Source organism: Micromys minutus (assembly GCF_963924665.1).
Source record: "Micromys minutus genome assembly, chromosome: 5".
In the NCBI taxonomy this organism is placed as follows: domain Eukaryota; kingdom Metazoa; phylum Chordata; class Mammalia; order Rodentia; family Muridae; genus Micromys; species Micromys minutus.
The window spans coordinates 79,757,735-79,774,996 of NC_137974.1; the positions used below are offsets into that span (position 1 = coordinate 79,757,735).

The following is a 17,262-nucleotide window of genomic DNA, read 5'->3' on the forward strand; positions in this document are numbered from 1 at the left end:
AGTGGGTGATGTAGATTTATGTTAAGGCAATAGATTAGACAGGGAGAGAAGGTGGGTCAAAGGAGAGGAAACAGAAGAGGAGGAGTCAGGGAAGAAAACGGAAGAGGAGGAGTCAGGGAAGAAAACGGAAGAGGAGGAGTCAGGGAAGAAAACGGAAGAGGAGGAGTCAGGGAAGAAAACGGAAGAGGAGGAGTCAGAGGAGAGGTAGGAGAGGACAGAACAGGAACAAGTTCATGGCAAGTGAGAGGGATTTCTTAGGAGGGGAATAGAGAGTGTAGTGGTAAATCTGCCCAAAATAGACCGCAGTTTGTTTTCCTAATTACTGAGTCATGTTTTCATTGCATGGGTTTATTTGGGTTGAAGAAGAAAATGCAACAAATTGGCGGTTGGGTTGAAAAGGATAATGCAACAGGGTGAGGTGAGGCTATGGGGAGGGAACCTTAGTGAACAAAAGACAATGTGCCAACGTGTGGCTGAGGAGAGGTTTATTGTAAATATCGGGAAGAGCACAGCTCTAAGTATCTGGAAGGGTCCAGACTGAACATGGCCAGAACACTGAACTATGGAAGAAGAGGAGCAGGGAAAACAAGAGGGGAGGAAAAAAAGAGGCCAGGAATGAACCAGGAAACCACGATCCCCAAAGAGGGCAAATAGCCAAAATGGCTGAGTTATACAGGGAAGAGAAGCTGGGGGAAGGAAAAAAAACGTTGGGGAGGGGGGCTGGGAAGGTTTAGGGTAGGGGACAGGGTATGCCAGCCAGGACAGGTTTGTAATGGTACTTGACATGCTCTGAACCCGGTGCCGGCCTCCTTCCACTTTGACATGTTAAATAGGGACCCCAGATTGCCATTTGCCCTGAATTTGAGACCCAACACTTAGGGACAGTGAGACAGAGCCGGGTTGCTGCTGCATAGTTGCTGGCTGTCCCCCAGATGTTTTACCCAGCGTATGTGACTGTCCACTGTTAGAATACGGGCCTACAACGTCAGGCTAGGTCCACAGTCTGAATCAGGCCACGCTCACTGGGATGGAAGACTCACAGGGCGTGGTCACTGGCTCTTCTTTGTCATGTTGTTATGCTGAGGTAAATTGAGTGGATGAAGCTTCCTGCCACCCCTGAGAGGGTATAAATCCTTTCTGAGGATTTGTCCAGAGAGATCCCTCAGGGGGCAGACTCTAGAGGCCATCCAACATGGCGTCCACTCTTCCCATCTCGCCCTTATTCATGAAGCCCCTCTCCAAGAATAATGCACAAAATTAACCCGTAAGCCCCCTCCTCCACCCAGGAACCAGGTAACTTCCTGAATTGTTGGGAGCGGTAGGTCTTAGAAAATAGCAATGCCTCATGGGAAAGTACGGTTTGTCTTCAAAGCCCCAGCAATACGTGGCTCCAGACCATCCTCATTTAATAAAGTTTGCTTTAAATTTGGCCCAAAAAGGAGTTTTGTTTTTTTCTTCTGGCAAATCTCAGAATTAACACACGCTGTCAGGAAAGCCTCTGCTTCCCTTTAAGACCCCCAATGAGTTTAGATTTTTGCATATATGGCATTGTTTAATGTGCTCTTTTCCACTGTAAGGTCCAATAATGACCTGGGGCCTCTGACTCTAATAAGGGTCACTGTAGGAGATCATCTCTGCTCCCTTTTCAGACCAACTGCTGCTTTATTACAGTCAGCAGCATCCTAACCTGAGAACCCTCGAACTTCTTTAGTTCTACTTTATCGGAGGAGGGAATGACAGGGCAGCAGTAAGACTGGAATTTTAGACATTATATTCGTAATGTCAAATTTGTTCCAAATACAGTATGAAACTTACGCCAGGAGTGTGTTTATTGGGGGCTAAAATGATGTCTCAGTGGTTAAGCACATTGGATGCTCTTCCAGAGGTCCAGTTCCCAGCACTGACAAGATCACTCACCACCACCTGCAACTTCCGTTCCAGAGGATTCCATGCCCATTTCTGCCCTCCACGGGTGTTGCATGCACGCTGTTCATGACATTCGTGAATGCAAAGTGGCCACACGCACATAAAGTAAAAATTAACAAAAATCTTTTAAAAATTAAACATAGATTATTCATCGCTGCGGCTGAATAGAGAGAGCTCAGTGGTGGAGCATGTGCCCTAGGTTCGGTTCCCCAACACCGCCCCAAACTCAGTGCTTAAGCGGAATTGGCCTATAGCCTGCGTTTCCTAAGCTTTTATTTGCTGAACTTGGCAATTGGATCCCCTGACGCACAGGACTCATCTCACAGAAATCCATGTTGGAGCTAACATCTTGGGGAAACGTCTAGAAAAGATGCAGTCTATGACACAGGTGATATCGTTTTCTTTAATATAATTCATGATATTTTGACAGCCTTCAGATCCAACTCAGATGTGCCACTGTAGGCTTCACCAGCTAGATATCAGTGGGACAGGAGACAGGAGAGGCCTCAAGCACAACAGCGAACTTGAGTTTTTTTCCTGATGCACTAGAAGCCATGGTCCTTGAAGTATTTGGCTCTTGCAAGGACATCATTGCAGAAATCACAGTTCAGGTCCTGGTTGCTCCGGACAAAGTTAGGACCTTTACTGTAGGCACAGAGTCCACCTGAAATTCATGTGACAGGTTAAGCCTCACACAGCTTCAGGATACGCAGTAGAAAGCTCAGAGTCCCTCTCCCAACTCCCTGTCAGCAGGCAGCTGTGGCCTGGAGAACCCGAATCACACTTATCTCTTACTTCCGGGCTGTGAAGCAACCAGCCAACAGTGAAACACATACCTCTCAGCTGCTGGTCGGTGGTCCAGGTTGGAAACCGAGTCTTGATCTCTTTGATTCTAGATGTCAGGGTCTGAGTTTTCTGGGAAACCCAGGCTTCGCTTTTCCAAGCTGTGGGAGGGTAGAATTTTGACTCCTGGTGGGAAAGAGGCAGAGGGAGGGCTGGGTAAGCCAGGTGGGCAGTGGTATGGAATCCTCTCCCATCCCCTTCTGTTCTTCCTTCTCCATCTCCCTGGAGAATAGTTGCTGAAGCTACTTCACCTATGAGGAGAATGGCTGTGCAAAATACTAAGACAAGTGTCGCCGAGAACTTGGAAAACTTAGAATCCTGGGCACTGTTGATGGGGGTGCAAAATACTATGACTACCATAGAGAACAGTGTCCAGGTTCTCCCTTTCATACATTAAAGTTAGTTATGCTGTACAGGGGCTAGAGAGATGGCTCAGTGGTTAGAGCACTGACTGCTCGTCCAGAGGTCCTGAGTTCAAATCCCAGCAGCAGTGTACTCATATATATATATATATAAACTAGATAAATAATTCTTTAAAGAAAAGAAAGAAATGCTGTACAGTCTAACAATGCAAGTTCTGGGTGTTTATCCAAATGGATTATCTCAGCCTGGCTTGAAAGTGAGCGAGTGAGCAAAAGAGAGAGAGAGACAGTGGGCGCAAGAGAAATAAAAATGACCTCAATGTCCTTGACAGATGGACAGAGAAAATGAGACACACAAACACACACACACACACACACACACACATACACATGCCATCATCCCATTCAGCCTCAAGAAGGAAGACAGTTTGTATTGTGAAGTGCAGAGGCTGCAGATGAAATGTGAGGGTGTCGTGCTAAGTAAGCCTGCCATACATAATAAGACAAAACAACAAGCTAGCAAACCAAAGCAAATCCTGCATGGTCCTATTTACATGAGGAGTATAAAAAAGCAGATTTGTAGATGCAGAGGACATAATAGGGTGGCTATCATGGCGGGTAGATGTGGGGGTGCAGGTTAGTAAGTCTAGACTTTCTGTCATGTAGTAAAGCTTTTCTGAAAAATCTGAGGTCCAGTACTGTGCTAAAATAAGCAGCACTGTGTGACCCAGAATTGTATTTTAACTGAAACCTGTCAAGGGCCTACATCTCATTTTACACCAGAACAAACCGCAGGGTTTAGGCTGCGGAGGGGCAAGCAGCCATCTCTCTGATGTCCCGTGTTATAGAGAGGGCAGTCAGAGGCCAAGATGGTGATTGCACATAGAATCCAGGGCTGCCCTTCCTCAGTGCTGCAAACATAACTCCCGATGAGCCAAGACAGGATCCTGCCTGCATGTCAGTCCTTCCTGCAGGTGGTCAGAATGTCTGCAGGGGACTCTAGTTCTTTTTGGATGCCATAGGTCACCACTTTTGCAGAGACCTCATCGGATGACTGAGGAGAAATGGCTGAATTTAGGGGATTCTTAGTTGATCTCAAAGGAGATAGACTGATCCTTCCTACAGGCAATAGATTTTATAAAAGAGAAAAGAATAGGAAGGTAAATGTCAGCAGTCCCAACAGCACAGGGCACCCCTGGTCCACGTCCTCTCTGCCTGTGTAACTGGACAGTCGTGACTTCTCCGTGAGCTCTACTTCCTCACTGGTGACTCAATGCCCCCACCCCATCAACAACCAAACACGTCCACAGATCAAAAGGATAAGGTATCAGAAGATCGCTTTAAACAGAAGTTCACTACAGGTAGCCAAGAGAAGCCAATCCAAAGATCAGTAAGGAGTACATTTCCCCCGAAAGCTTGAAAATGACATAGGTGTGTCAGCAACACTCTGAGAGGCAACCAGAGACTCCATCCTCATCTGCACTCTTGCCTGGACAGTGACTCAGCCCCCAGAGAACTCCGGTGCAATTGTCACAAAGGTAAAGCTCAACCTAAGAGTTACACAGAGAGAGGAGTTTCATGTCCTGAGAGTCTCACAGCCATCGCTACCTTTTTACTTTATTCCAATGACTCTTTGTAATAATCCCTTTGGAATGGCGTTTAGGAGGGGTGGAGTAGAGACCAGTAGTGGAACACTTGCCTAGCATGCACAAAGTGTAACTCCCGGAACTACCAGAACCAAAATGGAAATTCATAGGTAGGGCGCAAGACTCAGTGAAGGTCATAGACATTCAAGGTCATAGATAGAGGCTACAGAGCAAAATGCAATCTGTGATCTTTCTCCTGAGCTGGTGCCTCACTGTGAACCCAGAAGTGTGTACCCTGGGGTGTGCCCCTAATAAAGCAGTATTCACTCTGAAGAGAAACCGTGGCTCCTGGCGCATTGAAAATAATAGCAGAATTGTTGCAGCTTTCACAAACTCAGGGCGGGATCACTCACTCTGTCCTGTGTCACTGTGTCACTGGGCCACCTACAGTGACACCACAATTGTGTTCCCTTGGAGCTGCGTCACAAAGCAGAAATGTCACCCATTCTTTCTCTCATTCTCTCTCTCTCTCTCTCTCTCTCTCTCTCTCTCTCTCTCTCTCTCGTTCTGTGTGTGTGTGTGTGTGTGTGTGTGTGTGTGTGTGTGTGTGCACGTGTGTACATCTTCACCTGGAGTGCACTTGGGGGGAATGTGCTCATGTGTGAGCATGCCCATGGAGGCTAGAGATCACCATGGAGAATATCCTTCAATCTCTTATAGAACATAGAGCTCGGTGATTCAGCTGACTGGCCAGTGAGCTCTAGGAATCCACGGGCCTGCACCTTCTCGGCACGGAGATTACAGACACGTACCGCCATGACTGGATTATTTTTGCATGGGTGTTGCAGATCTGACTCCACGGCTGTTAGGTCCCTAGGTTTTCCCAGGAAGCCCTTTCCCAGCCACGCCACTCCCTCTGACAGACAGAGCATTACCTTCACCATCCCGAGTCCACTGCCCACGTTGCCCATGTCGATGACAAAATTGCCGCCCGGAGACTCCCTGGACAGCACACCAGCGATCACTGCAGGGTCCATACAGTATTTCTGGCCAACGAGTCTCATGGTGGGTTGATATCTCAGGAGATACGGCCTGTCGACTTCAGCCAGCCGTTCAGAGGCACGGACTCCTACAGCAAACACAGAATGACGTGGCTGATGGTGATTCAGGCCTAGCCTTAGATCTGTGCCTGAAAACCCCAAGCTTAAACCCCCAATCTCAGATTTAAACTTTTTTTTTCCCTCTGAACCAGAGTCAACACCCCCATGAAACTCGTGATGTCCGAGATCTCTGTGGCCGCCAGTGGCCTTCTGGGACAATTCTGCAGGGCACACGCACCGCTGGTCTGATCCTGAGAACCTCAGAGAAGGTTTCCCAATAAAATACGTGGAGCCAGGAAATAGGTCATCTTGTAAAAAAGAACATCCACCTGGACAATTGGCTCACAACTGCCCATCTTTCAACCCCTACATGATGCCAAGAAAATCATACAATATCTGAAATGGCCAAGAAGAGTGAAAAATGATGCTGGTTTCTATGAGTTCCTTCCATTCTAGTTTTCTCTACAATTTAAGAAGCAACCCTCACCCCATCATATGGAGTCCATAAAAATCTCTGCAAGGACGGCTGTCCCAGCTTCAGGAGAGCCCCGAGAACCATGTGACTATCTAAGTATGGCCAGGGCTCCCACGAGGGTTTCGAGTTCATGCTGGGTTCTCCCCACCCCCCCCCCGCCCCTCTTTAGTGTAGGGCTGTGAGGAGCAGTGGGTGTCAAGAGAAAAGAGCGGACACAGAGCTCGGTAACTACCACAATAATTCAGGCCATAGCGTCTTCCAATCCGGCAGGATGCTCCTGGCGTGTCCAGGGCACGAATGTTTCCGTAGCATCCCCAGTTGCTGCTTTCGGAGGAGCCTGCAGATTGAGAGAAGTTCACCCGAGGGACTGGGTTAGAATGCTGTGAACGAATCACATCAGTAACATCAGGGGGAGCTGGAGTCCTGTTCTACACTGGAATCACCTTTGAAATGCAACCGTCAGTACACCAGGAGAGTATCACTTTAAGTTTTTGCCTCTTTACCACAGACAGGAGGAACCCCTGGAGCAGTTCCTTCTCCACAAAGCTTAAGGGCTTCTCGTCGCTAATTGGTCTGGTGAGGTATTAATGTTTGCTCTGGAGAAACGCACATTGCAAAGCCAGGGTCTTCCTGGGGTCTCCATTCAGACCCCAAGTACAGGCATGGTCTGTAAACAGGGACCGGGCTGGCTTCAACTTCTCTTAGAGCATTCTGGGCAGGGGTCAGAGAGAGAGTGCAGACAAGTCATAGGATAAGGTCTCTGTAGGAGACCTCTTCTATCTGTATCTCTCTCTTCTGTCTCACATCTGTCTCCCAAGATACCTGCCACTGTGATTCTACTCGTCACTGAAGGGAGGCAGTGTTTTAACTAATTACTTGATTGATTGATTGATTGATTGATTAACTAATTAATTAATTAATGCTTTTTGAAACAGGCTTGTGAAGGTTTGTATATGTTTGGCCAAGGTGTGGCAATATTAGAAGGTGTGATCTTGTTTGGGATACCTGTGTCACTCTGGGCATGGGCTTTAAGACCCTCATCCTGGCTGCCTGGAAGTCAGTCTTTTCCTAGCTGCCTTAGGAACAAGATGTAGAACTCTCAGCTCCTCCAGCCTCGCATCTGCCTGAATGCTGCCATGTTCCCGCCTTGACGATAATGGAACCTGTAAGCCAGCCCCAATGAAATGTTGTCCTTTATAAGACTTGTCTTAGTCACAGTGTCTGTTCACCGCAGTAAAAACTTAAGACAAGGCTTCATGCACCCCTGTCATGAATTATCCTGAACCCCTGGTTTTCCTGCATCAACCATCTAAGTAATGGGGTTACAGGAGTGTACTGAGCAGCAAAGCCCAGGAATCCTCCTGTCTGTAAAAATGAATCAGAAATTCTTCTAATGTTTTAGCCAGGACACTTCTGTCTCTGTGATTGCTGACAAATGCCCTTAATGTGGCAGTAGATTGAACTATTGCCCTCTTGCCTTGCCATCCTCTCCCTAGCCACTCCACACCACTGTCAAGGTTCCTGATATTCCGAGGCTTGGCACCTTGTAGCAGCTTTCAAATATTGATCGGATGAATTAGCACATATATGACAATTAGTAAATAAATAAATCTTTCAAATAAAAGCCAAGTATTTTCATTGTTTGCCCTAGCTACAACCAACATTAGAGCCAGAGCTGAAATTCAAAATCACTGTGACAGCGTGCCTACCAGGTCCGTCACATCTGGATTCTCTTAGTGCTGCCTACCCACTTGAATTTTGTTAGTCATATAGGAAACACCTCAGTCTCCCTAAGGAAAGATCTAGTCTCCAAATAGTTTCCGTATTAAGGTGTTTGATGGTTGATCTTTGATGCCATGTTGGTGGAGATTTACAGTCACCATGGAAGCAAATCCCTTACACATCTGTGAGGGATTGTCTGGATCCGGTCGATTGGGCTGGGAAGACCTAGCCTATATGTGGGTGGGGTGTTAGCATCTCACAGACGCTGCCCTGGGCTGATTCAAAAGGAGAAAATGAACAACGGAGCAGCAGCGCCCCCTCCCTCCTGTTTCTGATGACAGCCGTCCCTGTCCTGTGGCTTCCCACAACGACGGACTATATTCTCAAACTAGGATCTAAATCTCAACCCTTTCTTTTTAAAATTGCTTTTGTTGGGCACTTCCACAATGGGAAAAGCAACACTATGGTGGTAAGAGTTTTTATAACAGCAATGAGTTATCAGTGGTGAATATTTAAAGATGGGTTTCAAGCAATGTGACTGCAAATGCTCAGAAATTGTAGGGAACCCGCTGCTTCTCTGCAGTTTTTCCTAACTGGGGGGTTTATCAGACGCCTTAGGAGAAAAAGAATGCTTTCACTTTAGCTTTGTAAACAGAGGGTGTAGCATTGCCTTTCCTTGTCCGTTTCCAAGTTATTTGGGAAAAATGAAACACACTCACCTGTCAGGGCCAGGAGGCCCAGAAGCAGCCACAGTGGAGACATGTCGAGTATCAGATTCTACGGCACCTGAAATGCTTCGAAAATTAAGATTAGCTTAGAGGTATGTAACACCCGACATTGTCGTGACAACATACTGTTTCCCCACACTGTGGGGAGGGTGAAGGGAATGAGGTCCCCCACATCCAAAGGGGAAAGTGAGTGGTTTGAATCATAATGAAGAAGCCAGATTTGGGCAGATACAACTAGCCTTTGGTTAGTTCACGGGCATGCTGCAAATCTGTAGTCTTAGCATTCATAGAGCAGAGAGGAGGACTTTGAATTCAGTGCCAGCACAGGCTATATAGTGGAACCCTGTTTTATAAAAATTAAAGGGGGTGGGAGAGAAGAAAGGGAGAGGCAGAGATGTTGGGTGCTAATTGTTTTAAAAAGCCAAGATAAGCTGTGTATAGGGACACATGCCTACCATTCCCGAGGCAGAAGTTCAAGGCCAGCCTGGGCTATATAGTAAGCCTATTGGGGGGAAATTACAAAGCTGAAATGCTTTGATTCTGGACACCAAGAAACACAGTGACCTGACTCAGGGTGCTGAGAAGCAATTCCCATTATCCAAATGTGGATGACAAGCAGAAGTTTGTGTTGAAGGTTTCCACGAATTGGGCACTTTTCTCTTTAGGTTGAAGAAAAGAACACTCTGTTCCTTGTTCTGGAGAATCCCAGACACCTGAGTTCAACTGAACTGTGTTCCTCAGAGCCTAGGGACCTGTTGTTATCACACACACACACACACACACACACACACACACACACTCACCCACATAGACTCTCCTCCCCCTTCCCTTTTCCTCCCACCCCCTCTCTCTCCAAGTTATTTATTTGATGGTGGGGACAGAATCTAGGTCCTCCTATATGCTGGGTAAACACTGCTACTAGGTTACACCGCAATCTCTCTTCTAAGTTTATTTGTATGCACAATTCTTCTAAACACCCAGAATGAGATGTTCCCTAGTGGGAAAGCATTCTTGGCTTCCTTTTATAAACCGAGGGAGTATGCAGCCCCACAGCAAGCCATGTTTTCTGCTTCTCTTTCCTATAGCCTTGAGATAGTCTGCCTTATTGCCCTTGGCCCAGAAGAAGATGTCATGCTCAGTGACCAGAAATGGCTAGGAACTTGTAATCTTAGCTATAACTGCACAGATTTCTTCCCTCAACAGAAACCATGCAGCCAGCATTTCTGATCCCCGTGGAATGAATGTAAGAGCAGATAGGCAATCTCCAAAAGGAACTGGAAAAAGGTTCACATTCAGCTACCTTTCTCACACAGCCCAGGACCACCTGTCTAGGGAATGGCACTGCCCACAGTGGGCCACCACATCAATCGTTAATCAGGAAATGCCTCTCCAGACATGGCCACGGGCCAATCTGCTGGACTGAGCTTCTCAAATCTTCTTCAGCTGAGGCTGCCTCTTCCTAGGTGTGTTAAGTTGGTAACCAAGGTGACTGTCAGCTTTACAGAGGTGTCTCACTGCCTTTCTAGAAAGGCCCTTTAGAAAAAGAACCCCATTTACATTCAAATGCTGACCCTGGAACATTTCACCCATTTTGTTGTTGTTGTTGCTTTGCTTTGTTTGTTTGTTTTCCTGATGTTCCAGGAAAAGAAGAGGCTTCCTATAGGAAACCCAAAAGAAAAGATGTAGCTTTCATTGCAACACAGGAGTTACCTTACTTTCCAATCATGGAGCTAAGTATATGTGTTTTATAAGCCCTTGTCTGAGTCTATGTAAACACACATACCAGTTACTTAGCAACACAAAGCCACTTCCTGGTACTTCCTGTGATCAGATATGAAGAGCAATTATTTTTGGTTCTATCAGGTCATAGCAAAAAGTGACAATGGGCTTTTTTGTATGGAAAGACAAGGTAGTCTATTCATAACAGCATGCAGAGTGACCCAGACTTCATGGCCCCACTTGTCCAGTACTCTATATTTAAAAGCTGAGGCACCTTGGAAGTTCCCATTAGTCACATGTGACTCACTTGTTAGTACTCCTCCCCCTCCCCACACTCGAAGCCATTTTTAAAAATGTCAGCCAAGGTAAGTATGGTGCCTGATGTCCATTACCAGGGCACTGTTCTCCCAATCCGAAGAGCTAAAAGTAAAGATAGTGAGGGAGTTTGGAACAAATGACCGGAGCATTCCTGAGAGCTAATTCATGCTCTTCATGACCTCTGACAGGATATCTTCTTCTCCCTGTTTTCCCCACACTGAGCATTCTGTAATTCCCACTTGTGACGGATAAAGACCTTTCTTCTGCTCTTAACAATTGGGGTGGGAGGTAGAAATGAAGGTCTTTGTCATTGATAATCCCTCACCAGAGAGCAAGTAATACCCTTACAGGCCTCCAGCCATCCTGGAGATGTGTCGTATCAGCACCCTGGTGTCTGGGAGCTGAGCATGGCCCTGTCTCATGGTGGCCCTGTCTCATGGTGGCCCCACCTCACCGTGACTCTTACTTGATCCTGTAAGAACTGAGAACTCTGCTGTGTAGCTCATTACCATGGCCTCTCACTGCAAGCCTGAGTGTCACCCTTGCTTTATGGCTAACCCCCTTCTCCATCCTCCATCCGGGTGGACTGATGAGCTACGCCAGCATCCACTCCCAGACACTCTGTTCTCTTCACTTCTTACACATGGTAAAGACCCCACCCTCTGCCTTGCAGATGGCTCGTGCCCGATGGTGCTTAAATCAAAATGGCAGGTATCGATGACAGTCATAAACATAAAATGCCTCTGCCACCAGAGTCGCATGCCTAGAGAAATAAGACCTACTTTTTAGACTATAGTGTAAGAGGACAACATTCCAGATCTTTGCTGGATTGTGTTTTGAGAGATGGTTCTATAGTCTGCCCTATATAGGCTGGCATTGAATCTACAGTGTTCCTGCTTCACCCTCACCCCCCCCTCCACACACACATCCGTGACTGCTCGGATGGCAGGTGTGTATGTCCATGTGTCATTTAGCCTGTACCTGTTCATAGACTGCATTTTCCCATGGCCTGTGACCACATGCACATGTTGAGTTTGGGTTATGAGCCTCCAATACCAGCTAGGAAAACAGGTTTGAGAAAGTCTTTTCCCTCCTTGTTGGCAAGTCCTTTACTGTGGAGACTGTCTGAAGTGGTTGTCTTCCATCTGTGTACCTCCCTTCTGGCTCTTTCTCGTCTTGCCAGCATTAAGAAATCTGGGAAGACCATCATTCTTTCGTGAGCCCAGGATTATTTCCTTCTGGACAAATATCTAATAGAAAAAAAGATCCTGGCTTCCTCCATCATAGAATCTTAAAATACATCTATCTTTCGACGCCAATAACTAAGACTTAAAACTGTTAGGCACACTGGCCTTAGCTTTTTCACAGCTTCTGAGAAAAGCAGGGCTCTTCTATAGACACACTCTCTCTCTCTCTCATCTCTCTCTCTCTCTCTCTCTCTCTCTCTCTCTCTCTCTCTCTCTCTCACACACACACACACACACACACACACTTACACACACACTCACACACACATTCACACACACACACACACACACACTCACACATACACCCCTCTCCCAACACAGTACACGCACTTGTCTGGGTCAAGGTTTCATCCACAAGATTGAAAGGGAGAAAGGAGAGAGGCTTGCCACCTGGGAAGGTACTAACACTTCACTCCTTCAGCCCCGAAAGAACAAGAAAAACCTTCTCTTTGGCTTATTGCCAGTAGAGAGAGGCCAGGAGCACACAGTTGTCAGGAGCACACAGTTGTGCCATCTTGCCCTCAGCAGCCTGCAGCCTGAGGAAATCCTATCATCTTTCAGGGACCTCCTTCCCCAACTCAGGCAAACTCAGGATTCATGACTTTGACATAGAGAAGCATTTCAGGACTAGACAATATAAAGCAGAGTTGTTGATTTTAAGGGGAATATTTTAATATAGGCTCTAAGCATAAGGATTAGGAAAGAGAGACACTCAGGAAGAAATTAAGACATTTCTAAGTGTGGATATTTGCTTTCCTGGGAGAATAGAAAAAATTAAAACATATCTAGGTATGGGTTCCTTGAGGGTGAGTTCCAATTAAGTATTTTAAGGCTAGCTATATATTCCTTTTTGGGGGGGATGCTCTCACATTATATCTCAGAAGTAGTTAACAATTCCCTTTTCTATCTTCTGATAAATGAGATTATGAGGTGGCTCTGGAGAAGGCTTAGGTAGGATTATGATCTGATGTGGTGAATCCAGGAACCACTGTGGTTTCCCAAGGCATTTAGGACATCTTCCTAGTAGTTGAGGTTTCTAGAAAATCTCACCAGGTAGCTGGGAAGAGAGTGAAGCAGTTGTTGACTATGCTGGCGAGAGACCTCAACCAGACCCTGAAGTGAGGGACTCCTGTCTTCCCTATTCATGGCCCGAAATTTTCCCATCTTTCTCTATGGCCCCACTATTACTGTCAGTGGTAAATGTGCACATATTTCTGTCCTGCTGTTCATGGTCTTGCACATGTGCACGTATTCAAAAGAAGCCCTACACGGGCACTGTGAGAAACATAAGTTTGTATTAACAATGGTAAATAAATAGGAAGAATTATTCTATCATCTTAGTTTTCTAAAAGTCGGTCTTTTCTTGCAAGATCATCAAGTTTCATTTGGTTCCATCTTATTTACTCAGAAACATCAACACAATCATTGCCAACTGATTAGCATACCCTGGAGTTTTCAATGTAAATAAGTCTAGGGTCAGTTAATCATCATTCGATTAGCATAGCCTGGAATTTTCATTCCAAGTAAGCTCAGTGCAAGTCCAGGGTCGGTTCCCACTCACCTGTCTTCAGTCAGCTCTTCTTCCTAGAGACGGTGAGTGCCCAGCACCTTAAATAGGGTCTCATCTTGCTTCCTCTTTTTAAAAGTGTTGACCTCATCTTATTATAAGATTTACAGCTAAATCTCATAAATTATAGTAATAATCATAATAATTACAAATACTTTGAACTCATATAGGGATTTATTCAAGAATGTCCTGGCATTCTGCACCCATCAACCAATTAGCTCTTTACCACACCTTGGAGGACAAATCCTAATTGCAGGTTGTTGATGGAAGAATGCACAGGTCCAACGTCTGTCTTTATTCACACCCATTTATTGGTGTGCTGTCATGTAAGGGACCAAGAAAGGGAAGGATGGAGAGAGAAAAAGGAAACTGAGGCAGAAACAGACAGGGAAGAGGGAGAAAATGTTGAAAGAATAAAGAGAGAAAGGATGCGAGAGAGGGAAAGGAGGAAGGGAGGGAAGAAGGGGGAAAAGGAGAGGGAAGAAGGAGAAGAAAGAGGAAAGGAGAGGAAGGGGAGAGGAGGAAGGGGAGAAAGGGAAGGATAAAGGAGGGAGAAAAGAAGGAAAAAGGAAGAGGAGAAAGGAGGGAAGAAGAAGGGAGGAAGGAAATTTGGATTTTCATAAACTCCTAGTCTGTACTTGGGATTAGTAGAGCTTCCTGTTGAGGAATTTACAGTTCAGTATCCCCAGCCCAGAATTTGAGGGTTCATATTCTGTTGTTCCTACCCATGTCTGAAATAGTACAGAATCTAAGTTCCATCACCAGGAAGGAAGGTAAGCCACAGGAGACAAACAGGCAGAAGAGAATGAGAGAAACTATAGGTAGAAAAGACATACTTCATTCACCAGCACCCAGGCTGTTGGGCAGGTAGACAGCAAGCAGCAAACACCGTGGCACATACCGACATGTGGTCTAGCATGACCACACATGGTAAGCACACAGGCTTACAGACAGACACAAACAGGTGGACTGGTGAAGGTGAGGGAGAAGGCCATGTTCATGCAGATTTACACAAAAGCAGCCTTCTCTCAGGAATAATTACACAACAGATTATATTAGTGTTTACTTTGGGGTTTCCTGTGTCAGCTCTTTTCTTTTCTTTTCTTTTCTGGCTCACAACCTCCATGTCCAGTGTTAGCCACCTTGGCCATGCTGGGTATCTATATCCGTACTGTGTTCTCTATATTCTTGTTGGTTTGTTTTTCAAGACAGAGTTTCTCTATGTAGCCCTGGTTGTCCTGGAATTTGCTTTGTAGACCAGCCTGGCCCTGAACTCAGAGATCTGCATGTCTTTGCTTCCTGAGCACTGGGATTAAAGGGGTGCACCACCATGCCCAGGTATATTCTGCCCACTTTAGACAACCATAAGGGTGTTGTCTGTGCCCATAATCCACAGTAACAGTAAAGAGGACATTTAGTTTTGCAGGCTTGCTTTCTCTGTGTGATAAAATACCCTGCCCCAAAGCAAACCCAGGAAGAAAAGAGATTGAAGGTGCTGCAGGAATTAGAAAAGAAGCTACAGAGGAACTGGCTAGACTCTGGCATCTTTCCTCACCAAGCTCAGCAACCTTTCTTAGATAGCCTAGGAATGACACTGCCCACAGTGGGGTAGGCCCTGGGCTATCCTACACTAATCACTAATCAAGATAATCCCTTACAGATAAAGCCACAAACCAGTCCCATCTGGATAACCCTTCAGTTGAGATTCTCTCAGACTACTCTAGGATATCAGATGAACAGATGAAACTATCAGGGACAGATGGCAGGGCCATAGGCTGGGACACTGTGAAGGATATAGACTTGAACACCTGGCTTTCCTGAACTCTTACATCTGAGAAGGGAATATGGGAGTACATGGTTCCTCTTTGTCATTGGGGCCAAAAACAGTGGAGGATCAGGTACCTCACTGAAAACCACATCCTAGATAGGATCTAGGGCCTTTTCTCTATTTTGTTCAGAAGCAGCAACTAGGGCACCCAAGCAATTAAAAATTTTATTACAGTGTGGGGAAATTCAGGAATTCCCTGGCCCCAGCTACAAAGACACCACATCATCAACACCAAGGCCATGCTGGCGTCCTGGAAATGTGTCTCTGGTCCACAGCCAGCATGTTGCCTGGCAACAGCTCCACAGAAATGATGCCCATCTGTATCCCCAGGTTTGTTCAGTTCTTGGCCAGTTCTTTTGTATATAGCTTTTTAAAAAAGACCTAGTTTATACTAAAAACTTTGTTGCTAGACAAAGGGAGACCTCCAGATGCCCAGTGTGTGGAGGGCAGTGTAGCAAAGAAAATGTATCTGGGCTTAGTGACATGTAGTGTAGTTTTATACTGGGGAGGGGAAGGCAGGAGTATAGCTTGAGTTCAAGGGCACCCTGGACAACATAGTGAGGACCTACCTCAAAAGTGAATGAAAGAGAGGGAGCAGAGGAGAGGAAAGGAGAGGAGGGAAAAAGAGAGGAGAGGAGGAAAGGGGAGTGGAGAGGAGAGAGAAGAGGAGAGGAGAAGAGCTGAGAAGAGAATGATGGTGAGGGAAAGGGAAGAAGGAGAGGGGAAGGAAGGGGAAGAGAGAAGGAAAGGCAAGGGGAGAAGAGGGGAGGAGAGGAAGGAGAGGGGAGGAGAGAGATGATGAAGGAAGGAAGGGGAGGGGAAGGGATAGGAGAAAAGGGGAGTGAAGGGAGAAAAAAACTGCTCAGTGTGGTAGCATACACCTATAATCTCAGCACTTGGGGGGCAGAAGTAATAAGATTTCATGTTCCAGCTAACTTGGGCTGCACACCAAGTAACTACCTTAAAAATAGCTTGAAAGACCTTACCTCTCCTAGACTTATGTGAGACTAGAAATAGCTCAAGATACCCCTATCTCAGCCTGGGACCAGGCTGTGACAGGGGAGGGCTTCACACTCCATCTGCTCCATGTTTGTCTTAGATCTGCTCAGCTTGAGTTTGTGTTGCTAATGGATTAAGTCTTCTTACTCTTGCCTTTCTCTGGGCTCCACGTGGTGCTCACCTGCAGCCTACCCCACTGTACATGAACTTTTGTAGAAAATTGCTTCGGGGAATCCCCAAACAGAATAGTTCTATATATTACAATCCCTGCCCCCCACAAAAGCCTAGAAGAGCTGTGCTTTTCTGTGTCTCCAAAGCATCAAGAAGTGTCTGCCCCTACTCCTGCTTTCTCCTCTGTAATGACTCGACCTCTTCCTCCTCCTCCTCCTCCTCCCACCTCTTGGCACTTGGCATTGCTAAATCTGCAGCGATGGAGTGCATGACACGCTGTTCTGCTGTATGCAGCTTGAAGCACCTGCTGTCTGTGCCATTTCCAACAGATGAGCAAATATACTTGTCCCCCCGCCCCCTTTTTGGAACAAGGTATCACTCAGTATCACTCTATAGATCTGCCTGGCCTGGCATTCACAGAGATCAGAATAGAGCAGGCTGGCCTCAAACTCACAGAGATCCTCCTGCCTCTGCCTCCTGAGTGCTGGAGTCAAATGAGTGTGTTACTACACTCGGCAGCAGCCCCTCTGTAACTACTCATTTACTAAGGTGATGTTGACAGAGTGTATTTCCTGGGAACTCAAGGGCTGAGCTGGGACTTGGGTGTGACTGCCTGACAGAGCTTCACCTCCCATGGATGTCCAGAGGCATTTGGCTCTCATGTTCTGGAA

The 17,262-nt window shown here is 46.3% G+C and overlaps 1 protein-coding gene across 1 annotated transcript; it reads right to left on the reverse strand.

The window, feature by feature from the left end:
* Nucleotides 1-2,471: 2,471 nt before the first annotated feature.
* On the reverse strand, nucleotides 2,472-8,776 carry LYG1 (lysozyme g1; the record flags this gene model as incomplete). Its single annotated transcript, XM_080917397.1, has 5 exons — nucleotides 2,472-2,590; nucleotides 2,763-2,895; nucleotides 5,653-5,846; nucleotides 6,525-6,629; nucleotides 8,734-8,776. The coding sequence occupies 5 exons, from the start codon at nucleotides 8,774-8,776 to the stop codon at nucleotides 2,472-2,474; spliced, it is 594 nt and encodes a 197-aa protein (XP_080773523.1).
* Between the last annotated feature and the right edge of the window lie 8,486 nt (nucleotides 8,777-17,262).